Source organism: Phasianus colchicus, chromosome 4 (assembly GCF_987193195.1).
Source record: "Phasianus colchicus chromosome 4, bPhaCol1.hap1.1, whole genome shotgun sequence".
Classification (NCBI taxonomy): domain Eukaryota; kingdom Metazoa; phylum Chordata; class Aves; order Galliformes; family Phasianidae; genus Phasianus; species Phasianus colchicus.
In genome coordinates this window covers 20,021,098-20,033,912 of record NC_143439.1, presented here as the reverse complement: position 1 = coordinate 20,033,912, position 12,815 = coordinate 20,021,098, and the positions used below count along the sequence as shown (strand labels likewise).

Below are 12,815 nucleotides of genomic sequence, written 5' to 3'. Positions count from 1 at the left end.
CCCAATCCACAGTTGGCTGTCAGCCATTAGAAAAACAAAAACAGCGAAAAAACCCCAACAACCCACAGTTACTAGCAACTATGCAGGGTTTCTGCTTCATCTATGTCATTATTTAGTGACAATACATATCTCTGCAGATTGCAGTGTAAAATACACCTGACACCTGCTTCTTAAAAAGCCATCTAGCACAGTGGCAAGGATGCGTAACCTGAAAAAATATTTCCTTTAATATTAATCTGATCTACATCTTTAAAATAAAAAAAAAAAAAGAAAGAAAACTGAAAAGCAATTTTTTAAAAACTTTTTTCTTTTTTATTTTTGATACCTCTTGTTTTTCTTAATGTAGTTTTGTTGTTGTTGTTATGGTTACAGCACCACTATAACGCACATCAGAGACCAAATGGTTTTGCTTCAGATACACAGTAATTTGAAAAAGCAGATCAGCTTCACTAATGCCACGATAAATCAACTTCCAACATCCCCTTCCATAAGGGACAACAGTTTTGAAGTTAGGCAAGCTGAAACAAAGCCACACATCAATATTTTGACATGTAGTTGAATTTATGAAAAATGACCTCTTTTCCCCAGAGCCTTAATCTGAGCCATACAATGTTGTCAAAACTGCATGATAAAAACTTAAAACTTATTCAAAGCAGTTTATTGCCTTGCTTTTTCTATTTCTCACTCAAAGATGGAAGACATTTTTGTGCATCTCTGCGCCTCTATTCAGAATTGGTGTTTAACCTCAAAGTTAACATTTTTAGCCAACAAGTGGTGAAACAAATGGAAATAGGCACCACGCAACCACAAGGTTAATATGGGCTAGGTGGACAAATGCAGTTTCTTTTGCCTGCCAAGTCTTAATTAAATAAACATTGAACCACCAGAAATTTTGGCAAGATAAAGGTGTATGAATTGCAGGTGTGGGTAGAAAACGTATTTTCATAACACAAAAACAACGAAAAGTAAAACAGTAGCTACCCAGGGGTCAGATATGTATCTAAAGACATCACTCAAAACTGATATAAAATACAATGCCAGTGTAGAATTCCCACTATTCTTTCATTTTCAGTCCATACCTGAACTGGGTATAATCATTCTAAGCATTTATACAATTTTCACCATCATGGAGTTACCATTTTGGCACATTGCTACAATGGAAAGATATAACTGAAACTCTTCCTTGGAGAATCATTTTTTTTTTGTGGTATTCCTGTAGTTATACATTTTACCACATGTTGCAGCTTAAACCCTAATGCCTGTAACTCAGAGACAATTCTCTACATTTCCAATTCAGCAGTTTTACTGTAGCTTCTAGTTGCACCAGATTTCTTTCCTACAGTTAGCCCTCCTGGGCTCTATCTGAGGCTGAGTTCTTCCCTTAAAAGCACTGCTAGCCTGAAGACAGCAAAAACACTGTCCTAAGGTGTGCACAAATAACACAAATACTCCTCATTCCTTAAAGATGAACTAACCTGCAATATCTACATATATGACAGCATGTTTAGATTCACGTCTGGGCTTTGTGTTTATTCTCTACTAACATACATCACCATCATCTACGTTGGTGCATCCTTTCTCAAATCTGAAACAAATCCCCATGTTTCAGTTAACTCTATACTCCATGGACCTTTGGAAGAACATCTGCTCACTTGCCAGACCCTACACTGCACTAAATCAGTGAATTTGTCTACACAATCCTCCAACCATTTGCAAAGAGCTGTATATATCTGAAACTTTCATACCTTGGCCTGTTTTCTCAGAAGATGCTAATGACTTTGTGACTTGTACTAGATTCTAGTGACTTGTACAGTGGGTGACAAACCCAGTAATCAAACGAAGCTAAAATAATCATAATGTACATCATGCAACTCAAAAACACAGACTAACATTGAGATTTTAACAGTTAAAATATACGAAAAATTGCACATTTTGGAGTAAAGTTACTTATGCAGCCAGTCCTCGATGCATGGCACGGCCATCTATGCTGTAGAATTTATACAGAAGATGCAGCCACAACTAAACAGTAGAGGTCAGCACTGGTCTGAAAGCAAAGTCCTGCTTCTCATGTGGGCACCACATCAGTAATGCCGTTCCTATTTCCCCTGCCATATTCTCCTGCTGCACGTCAAATAGGTAACAATGTTCTAAAGAATCTAATTTTAAGTAAGTTTTTGCAGTTGCTGAAATATCCCCTTCATACATCCTCAACAGGGTCTAAGACATCTATTATTACAGTAGAGGGATTTTATCGTGTTCCTAATTAGCCAATTATTTTGACAAATATAAGGAAATTGTATATGAACAACACTACAATGTTGTTAGAAATAAATACTACTAAAGCACATCAAAATTATGAATGATGCTACCGCTCCTAAAATCTGGAATTGTGATTGACTTATGAAGAAAATTAAGTCCTCTTTGCATAGTGACATGTAGTTTCTGTCCCCCTTACAATTTTGGGTACAGACAACAGTTTACAGGACAAATCCTAGAAATAAGAGTGCCTGTTCAGCAAAATTCAAAGTTTATGTTCTAGGAGACTTTAAGGCAAATTCCCAATTTTACACATAAACTTGAGTGGGCCAGGAGTAAGAGTCAGCCTTCACGGTTAACTGCAATTTTTTTTTTGCTAGCAGATGGAACATTTGTTTGTACTTGTATTTGTTTGATAAGTCAACAACAATGCTCATGTAGCCTTCCATCTGGCTTTTTAGGGTTATTCTGAAAGTCATACATTTCAAATGCAAACTGATTTAAAGCACCAATGCCACCTATATTGCTTTTCATAATATATTAATTTTATATTAACTGTTTTCATAGCAGAACTTCTTTTTTAAATAAAAACATGCTTCTATCAGCATCAAAGTGGTAAGGTACAGTTAAGAACTCCAATACTTTTTTTCACTATGTGATCCTCCTATCTGCATTTTGTCTAGATGCAGTAGGTCTACGAACAGTAGCTTATGAATTATTTAAGATTACTCTAAATTTCACAAGGATTTGTCGCAACTTTCCCCAGGAAATGACAGTGATCTCACCCAATTCTTGGTGATGACAGCAAAAGGACTTCTGCTAACTTGGTCAAGTTGCAGGTAGGCCCTACACACAGGGAGAGGGAGTACACCTAAATCTACCATTGCTTCAACAAATGAAAGATTTGTAGTACATATTCAGATGAAAGCACAAAGAGAAAAGAAAAATAGTTTCTTCTATACCTGGTAAGTCTGAGAAAAGGAGAATGCATTCGTTGAATCCATTAGCGAGAAGACGATCCCTCAGTTGTTGAAGTATAGCCACCCCTATGCAGAATGGGAAGGAGGAGTTTCCAAGCAATAACGTATCCCACAAGTGAAAAATTTTATGCAAAGGAAAGACATCTGCATAATGAACAGACACATACACACACAAAAGCAAAATTAATATAAACACTCTTAGGGAGTCATACATTTTCCTCTCCTATCTAAGGGTAATTTCTTTTTTATTTGAGAGCAAATAAGAAAACCTGTTTAAATACAGGTTTATTTTCATACATAGACAGACTATTCCAGAAACAATCAGTATTTTTTTTCTTCATTAAATGCTTTGAAGTATGCAGGTTTTCACATTTCAAACACACATGAAATTAGGCAATTTGTTTTTCTTTTGGTATAACATAATTATGCATGAAGAAGTATGTATCAGTTACTTCCAGCAGCATGAAGACATTAATGAGTAAATCAATAAGCTCAGCTACTTAAAACTAAATGAGGAAGTGAGCAGAATAGAGCAAAAACTGACAGAATAAGACAGACAGGCATCAAGGCCTAACAAAAAGAGCACCGCTTGAAATATAAACGCCAAAAGGTGGCTCTCCTGAAATACGTTATCCTTCAACTAAATAGTTCTAAAATTTTGCTTTTATTCATTGCCAAGACAACCACCTCCTCAGTTTCCAGAGGTGGTGATTCTCATGACAGGTTTTTCAAAGGATGGACAACTGCAACAGCCAGTGCTTCACAGTCAAGAAGTCTGTCAAATGCAACTGAGAACCTCACATCAAATCCTTTGATATTTCAGAGAAGTAATCTGCTAATGTTGACATGAAAAGAAGAAACATTAGGTATTTGCGGAAAGATCACAAATTGCTTTGCTAACTCCCTCATCTTTTGTTGAAAGCTCACCAAATCAGAAAGCTCTTTTTGCTCAGAATATTCATGAACAAATACCACAACATGGTAAAGTGCAATAACATAAAGCTTGTTTCGCTGGCCTTAAAAAAAAAAATAAAAAATCTGTGTTTCTGAACTTGGAGTGAGGGAAGTTGTATATGAATATTATTGTAATTTTACCCAGTAGATAATTTTTTACATTTCACCTTTCTTAAGAACTGCATGCATAATATAATCCAGTTCAAATTTAATATAGTTCTTTTTCAGAAATAAGAAAGCTGAAATTGTCAAATAAGAGCAGAAAGTACACTGATGTGCACTGTTGAGTCTCAAGTCACAAGTTCACCCTTACAAAGGACCTATTAAATGACACATACCACATCAATTAGGAAGGGTTTATCTGACGAAGTGAGAAATTAACCTTAAGAAATTCAACATTTAAGTGGAAAAAAAAGTATACTCACGTGTAAACATTGTAAGAAACCACGGAATAGCATAGAGCTGCAAACGGTGGGGGATGGCAGGAGGGAAGAGAACAAAAAGCATTTTTATTAAGATCTAAGTTTTTTGCTTAGGTCAATTGTTAATTGCAATAAAAATTGCAAAGCTTGACATTAGCACATTCAAAATAAGAAATAACTGCAGTGGCAAAACTACTATGATAGAATCATAGAATCACTCAGGTTGGGAAAGACTTTAAAGCTCATCAAGTCCAACCATGATCTAACCAAACTACTCTAACTCTAACAACCCTCTGCTAAATCATGTCCCTGAGCTCCAAAAGAAACTTTTTCCACCCGTAAGTCACCATTCTCATTCCTTCCATGTTATTGTTTTGTGATTCTCTAGTGAAACCAAGGACCATCAGCATCACAGTCAGCTGCTCCTTTAAACTGCCACAGTTCTCCCTTTACGCTACATGCTGCTAAATAGAAATTAGTGAAGAGTGCCTGAATAAGCATAAAACAACTTGATTCAAGATATCTTTTTGACTCAGGAATTTTTTTTTTTTTTTTATTATGAAAAAGTAAAAGTGCAAGTCACAACTTCCAAAAGAAAAAGGAACGGTTCCTACATCTTTTGCATATGCTGGCATGTATTAAATTGTATACTTCTTATTGAAAGGAAGTAACAAGTTAAATTATCCAAAGTCACTCAAGCATACAATGCCTGTTACCAACAACTTATGCATTTATGCGGTTTTGAGATGACCTTTAAGGGTATGAGCCATCTGAAGAATTTGAATCTCCACTTATGTTACTCTGAGACTGTCTAACTTCTGCTGCTGTAATGGCTACCGAAAACAGAAAGTCTCTGCAAGCTTTCTGCCAGAATACCTACAACACCATATAAAAAACATTCAGAATGTATTAGAATAGATAGTCATTTGTGACACCTTCAGAGTTTCTTAATCTTTAATGAAGCATTTAGTGGGTTGAAAGCAATAAAATCTATTTTCATGAAACATCACTCTACAGAAAGTCCCAACATATTAAGAATGCAAAGCAAGTCTATCTTTGTTAAATTTTATTCAGCTGTGCAGCTCATGTGCTCTGTTTTCCATTTCTGAAGATTTATAGTTAGACATAAAGCTTAATATATTACTTTTTAGCTCATAAAAAGTGCAAATTAGTACTCCTATTAAGCTTGCCCTGAAAGTAAGCAAATGATCAGCAGAAAATATAATCGATACTATGTTAATAAATGACTACTTAGTCCATCAACTCCTAACTGGATTGTGGCACTTATGAAATGATGAGCATACATGCAGAAAGGTTCCCTAGCACAGCTCTCTAAATTTGAGTTCCACACCTTCATTTGAGTATCTAATAGCATCTAAACCGTACTACACATAAAACTACAAGCTATGACGAACAGACTTTGCTTAGCCTACAATCTTCCAAATGATTTTAAGGGCTCAAAAAAAAAAAATCACTATATGCCATTATTTCAGATTCATTATACATTCCTATTTCCCCGAGTACAGCTCTGCAATGCTTTCAGTATATGTCTATCTGTGGAATAACACCCTGTTGCCTGAAACATGCCCTGTGGTGTTCGTGATCAATGAATTCCAGTTTACCTGCTTATCTGTATGCATTATACTACTTCCATATATTATATTTCCATATAGAAGAATAAGCCTAATGTTCCTCTTCCCATATATCTGATTACAATGTTTTACCCAAAGCAGCTCCATGCTTACTCCTAATTTCACACACAGACATCTGTATCTCAAATGCATATAGAAAAATACAAGAAGAGCCACCAAAACTGAAATAGTGAAGATATTATTGGAAGGTAACTACAAGACAAAGCACTTATTTGCTCTAAATCATCCTCACTAAACCTATCAACGGTAACATGAAAAGTAAGTCAAACTATTTAAGTTAGAAGGTATCAGGTAAATATGTTTTAAAGAGATTTTCATCTCTTACTTTCAAAAATGTCATATTCTATGATAAGGAGGTCTAGACAAACCTGAAGAGGTTATGATTAATATTACTGAGTATGCAAAGTAGAGACAACATTAGTATTATTTCACCATGCAAGTCAAACTGAAAAACGAAGATGAGAAAAAGAACTGCGAAGACTTGAAGTCTTCAAATAAACAGGATACAAAGTATTTTTAGATAAATAAATGGATTTTTAATATATTATTAGTACATACTGCCCTCTAGCAATCATTAGCTAGAACAGCATCTTGCCATGCTTCTGTAGTATAAAAAAAAAAAAAAAAGAGGTTTCCAACTCTTTACTACAGAACCATGACACATAATAAGGTTGCGACATTTATTCACACTTAACATTACATATGTTTCCTGACCACACTGAGTTTTTTAAAGCAGCATTGAACTACTAGAACAGCCTGGGAGTAAGTCACATTAAAATGAAAGCCTTTAAAGTCAATACTTCATTTTTTAGAGCGACCTTAAGATCAGCAGTGCTGTAATTAGCATTTTGCTTTGCTAGTAATATACGAGTTCTTTGGTACTTTCAATTAAGTACCAGGACATCTCTCACATATGGAGAACAATTTGAATAAAACCATCACAATTTTTTTAGTTAGAAGTGAAATCTCTTCTCATCCCACTTTGTTTCATTCTCAGTTTTTCCATTAACCCTAGCTGAAGCTCCAATAGTGTGCTGCTATGAGAAACTGCTCAAAATCAGAGCTTGAAGACTCAGTTCAGTGCTTTTCAACAGGGTGAAGTTAGGTAATAACTGTAGGAGAACAATCTATTTCTGAACTAGAAACTCAAACCTCCTGGAAAGATAGACTCAAATCCCGATGAAAGCCTTTTCCATGATTAATTACTGTTATTTCTCTCTGCATTATTTCATTCTTTGACTCCTCCTCTAGAAGATGAGCTTTACATGTTTTTATCTGTAGACGATGAGATTTCTGCTGTAAAGGCAACAGGTTGAGAGGCTTTTGTTTCTAAAGATAATTCAGAAGAGCAAGCAAGGCAAAAATGCGCACTAGTTTTTGTTGGAGGAGATCCTAGGGAGTGCTAAGAAATAACCACAAGCCTCTTACTGTTTTGAAAATTTGTAACAATAATGTGGCCAACTTGTACAATCCAGGAGCAGGTTACGAACATGGTAAGAAAGCTACTGCGAAACTATGCATGTGGTTTCAGGACCAAGAAAACAACTTATTTAATATTGACAATCTGAATTTCCAAAGCACTGAAGATGCCAACATACTTCATGTTTCCTATGTGAATACATAACATTTAAGTTTACTACATACTTTAAGGAATAAAACGCTCTTCATTTCATTGAAGGGTTCTGCCTTCCAAACGCATGCACACATACCTCAAACCTATTAGATAATCCTATGTTCAACTACTACAGAAAGGCACATAAATGTTTTGATGTCTAGGGATGCCAAAGTAATGCGATTTGAGACCAATTTCTAAATTTAGATTCTACCTACCTACATGCACCTACACAGAATTTGAAGAACAATCACTTTCCTCACAAGATCAAAATCCAAGCAAAAAAACCTGTCCCCTACATTCACCACTAGCTAACAGTAACAGAAGAGACACATGGAGATGAAGTACTTCAATCACGGGATTTTCAATTCAGTTAGATGAAGCCATATTAACAGCACCTCCTGCATATCACCAAAGCAAAAGTAAGCTTGAGACAGCAGCTTATTAAGGAACTACAACCAGACTTTGTCATCTCTTTTACTGGTCTGCTAACAACTGTAGCTAGCAGCCATAATTGGCAGGTGAAAGCTATTTACAATAATTTATGCCTATAGCTACCTTTTTAGTAAAGTAGCATTTTTTTTCTTCGGTTTAAAATAGTCTGCTTTTTATGTCAGAATTATTCAGTAGAATATAGAACAGATGCTATAAAATACTATACGGAGCAGTGGAGATTATCAGCTTCAGGAGAGCGAGCAAAGAAGAACTAAGAGATTCACCATACGTATCTCTCTATTTACATGTAAATCACACAAGCCACTGCAATGTACTTAATCCAGGCACCACATCAGCTAACAATATTCACAATTATTGGAGTTTCAGTACTGTTCAATATTCTGAGAGCTACATGACCCAAAGCAAATGGGAAGGGTGCCAGGAAACACAATCTTTCCTGCAGCAGGAGCCTGCATTTTGATGATGAAAGATTAATCAGAGTTTACTTTGATAGGATTAGTACTCAAGCACAAAACTCAGGTTCAGATCTCATTACTAAAGTGCATATCCTTCACCTTGACAGATTCTGTGCATTTAGAGGTACAAAAAACCCTCTCCCAATAATCTGGAAGGCAAAACAACTTCTCTTTTTTAATTACAGGATTTAGAAAGAACAACTTCTCTTCAGAGGTTAGTGTTAATTTTAGAATTAGCATTGGTATTCAAATGCAGAATTCTTCATTTTCATTTTTAATCATACCCCTGTTTTGTAATTATTTGCTGCATGACCTACTCAGACCCTCTTCTAAGCTGTAACACTTAAGATACAAGGCTCACATTTGACTACATGCTGTCCAATGACTACCATAAAACAAAATATACCCAAAAAAGTGATTTTTAACTATTCCATCTGGCTTGCACTTTGAAAGTTTATAAGAGCAAATAAATATCAGGTGCATTTACATTTGCAGGTGATGCTGCAAACTTGATTTTCCCCCAGTAGCTTACCCTTGTTCCTTTATTTTGTCCTCAAATTCATAGGCTTTTAACATGTGAATATTCTCCCAACTCCCCACCATTCTCTCATCTTCAGCCTTTTCCTCTTCAGATGTGGATTATTAGCAATACATGCAGCTCCTAAACATCTCAGATTATATCGCAATATACTGGGTTTTACTTTTGCTTCTTTAAATGCCACAGTATCTTCTTTTACATTTATATTATAAACATTATTACATTACAAAGGCCTTTAGAAGTGAAGGGTATATACATTTTCTTTTCATTACAATCTTTGTAAACAGTACTAATGAGCATCTGCCCATTCTGAAGCAAATTTACCCAGGAATTGCATGCGACAAGTGATTTTCATAGGCTTGGCCTTCCCACCCGAGAGAGTATTATGCTGGCTTTCTAGACTATTCATGGCCCTAAACGAAGGATACAAAAGTTTCCCTGTTTATTGCGATAGATAAAAGTGGGGCCCTATAAAGAAGGCATTATTTTATTTTTTTCATTATAGCCCTCTCTACTACATTTTGGATACGACCACAGTTCTCATTTTTCTCAATCTTACAACGAAGGGATAAAACTTGCGTACAAGCTATAATCTTTCCAATGTTTCTGATAGATTCCAACAAGTGATTGCTAAGCATTTTCCAGAATCTGACATATCTACAGATTAACCATCACTTGCACATGCTTTTTGTATTATTTGCAAATCAGCGTCTTTTGAGTTAATCAACTGCATTGAACATGGTAGAAAAAATTCAATTAGCTATTCTCAGCCACGTTCTTCTTTGTATACGAGTCCAAATCTTTAAAACAAATTTCATATACATTTTAAGATCAATCTAAGTTAAAACTACTTATTAGTGGTATTTTTATTGTGTGTACCATGTTAACAAAATGGCAAGGACTGAGGTGCCTAAAACAATAATCAATACTTAACCATTTTAACAGCGTATCCAGAAAATCTTATTAATAATTAAATCTCCAGGTAAACTGCTGCCAAGACAGTTTTGAAAAGCATCTCATCCTAACTGTCCTAATTTTTCCTTCTTTTACTTCGAGCAATATTTATAAGAATGCTTAGCACTTACATCAGGAATAAAACCAATTTCATTAAGGTGGTTGCTCAGCTCTGGATCATGGAATGCAATCATCTGAGAAAACACCGTTAGGTACTCTGAAATAACAAACAAATTCAAGATCACTGTCAAAAACACAAGCCAGAACATCCTGTTGTTTTGTATGGTAGCTGTAGGAAAGAAAGGACACATTCTTAAAACAAAAAAATCAAACAACAAATTAATACCACTACTGTCACTATTATATTCAAAACAGAGCAAGAAACACTTCTTCCATTTTCCTTAATAGTTCTCAGCTTGTATTTTCAGCAATGAGTTGCTTGATTCACAATCAGGTTGTGATTTATACTTGAAATGCAAAATTAAAGACTTTCTGTCTGAACACAAGCCACAAGATATTGATGGAAGCAAGTTAGAACAAGAACGTTTCAAGAATTTTAAGACCCAAACTGAGTGAAATACTCCTTGACTGCAAAAACTGTATTTATTTCCAATAGTTAAATTTTGTCATCTAGAAGTTGATGAGGTTTGAAGGTAGCATCTGCATCATCACTAACCTCTTAACTTGTCTTCTCTGGAATAAAGGGGAAAATACTTACTGTAAAAGATAAAATGCAATAGATCTTCAGCATAGCACATCATGCTGAAGGGTACAATTTAATTAAGTTGTCTAATTAACACTTGCTTTCAATTGGAACAGAAATAGACAACAGAACAGCAACACCGACAGACTTCTCTGTTTATTCTAACCCTCTCTTAGTTTTGTTCCCACTGCCATATGCCTTGTTAAAAGGAAGATGAAGAGTCAGTAACACTGCAATTTCAAAACAGATGGCAATTGCTTTTTCTCTATGCTCTCAAGCACAGAGTAGTTAGGGCCCAGACATCAAGCTGAGTGAAGGAAGACAGACAGGGAGTTACTCTGATCCCAGTTTTGAACATGCAAAGTTAAAAATAATCATTCTGTAGAATAATCATATTAGGTTTAGAAACGTGAAAACTGTGATGCTATCTCAAGAGAACTGATAAACAATATTCCCATTGTAAGAGCACAAAAGGAACAAGTCACAGACCTACTGCAAATTATAATTGAAGGAAAAAGATGCCCAAGTCCTCAAGGTAAGTTACAGTAAACATTAGGAACCTCCTTCAGAATTTTACATCCACTTAACTTGCTTTAAGTTGGAAAGATAAAGCCACAGTATACCGAACCTCTAAGGTATTACTGCCTTGGGAATCAGGCATCTCAGGAGTGCCAGCCTTTTCCCTTTGATACTGCATCTTTGTCATATTACAGATGTCCTGGCAGCATCCTGCTGTGTAGTTAAGTGGGTAAACAGTCCCATGCTAAGTTCTGTGTCACCAAGGTCAGACTACGTCAGAGCTATTTACATCTCTCTCCAGTGCTATCTCAATCTCTAGACAGAGAAATTCTTATTTATGTGGACACAGGCTACAGATTCTATATCTTAAATGCAAACCTCAGCACATGCTGACCCTAAATTAAATAATTAAAACCTTGCATTTGTGAGGCACGCTTTGTACCAGATACACCCTCATAAAATAGCCAGTAATAAAAAGTCAAGTATAGCAAACCAGTAATTCAACCCAATCTTGCATATTCATCTGCACGTTGATGAACCGACTTCACAACTGGTTTCTCAGAAGCACACTTATTTTAACATGAAAGTTTATGCCCATGGTCATTCTTTCCAGCTGTATAAGAAAGCTGACAAATACCATCTTTATTTTATTAGCCTGTCTCACGAAATATAATTATTCTGTGGGATTATATGGTATTTTAAGGTGTCTTTAATAAAGACACAGAAGCCTTCACAAAAACATTATCACTTGTGTCCAGCCAAGTGCTGTCAGCTAAAATTTCATTAAAATACATTTTCTGTTGTTGTTGTTTTGCTTCGCATAACTGTGTTCTATATCCAAACACCTTTAGCTGCTCTTGTTCCCTATATCATGCGAAAAAATACATCTGATATACTTAGAAAAACAACACAATCTATCTTCATCGTTTAGGACTGGCTCAGACAGGAGTATTTTGAACTTTGCAATTCTAACAATTCCTTCTCTCAGCCTCTACACAGAAGATACAAGGCAGCTAAAATTGCAGTAAGCAATCAAGTGATGCATTCCTGACAGTTTCTTTCAACCCAGTAAATGTGGAAAATTATTTTAAAAAATTTCCTTCAATTGTGTTCATACTTTGTTGTTTGACAGAGTCCCAAGAAAGGATTAAATCAGAATACCGAACGAATTATATGAGGTCCAGACGACAACGGATGCTGCAAAGTGACTAGGAAATGCCTACACTTCTGTAAAACTTTATTTTACAGAATCCCACTGAACTGTATTTCTCACGTCAGCTGATATTTTTGTAAAGCACCATGGGAGTAGCAATA

The 12,815-nt window shown here is 35.5% G+C and overlaps 1 protein-coding gene across 8 annotated transcripts in view; it reads right to left on the bottom strand.

Moving 5' to 3' along the window:
* The window catches only part of TBCK (TBC1 domain containing kinase), a 115,540-nt gene that overhangs the window by 59,497 nt on the left and 43,228 nt on the right, over positions 1-12,815 (bottom strand). For all 8 annotated transcript variants that reach the window (XM_090138847.1, XM_090138851.1, XM_090138848.1 and 5 more), the window contains exons 20-22: positions 10,411-10,496; positions 4,616-4,652; positions 3,219-3,380 (exon numbers count right to left, since the gene is read on the bottom strand). In XM_090138847.1, coding sequence (XP_089994973.1) covers positions 3,219-3,380; positions 4,616-4,652; positions 10,411-10,496 — 285 coding nt within the window. The remainder of the gene's footprint in view (positions 1-3,218; positions 3,381-4,615; positions 4,653-10,410; positions 10,497-12,815) is intronic.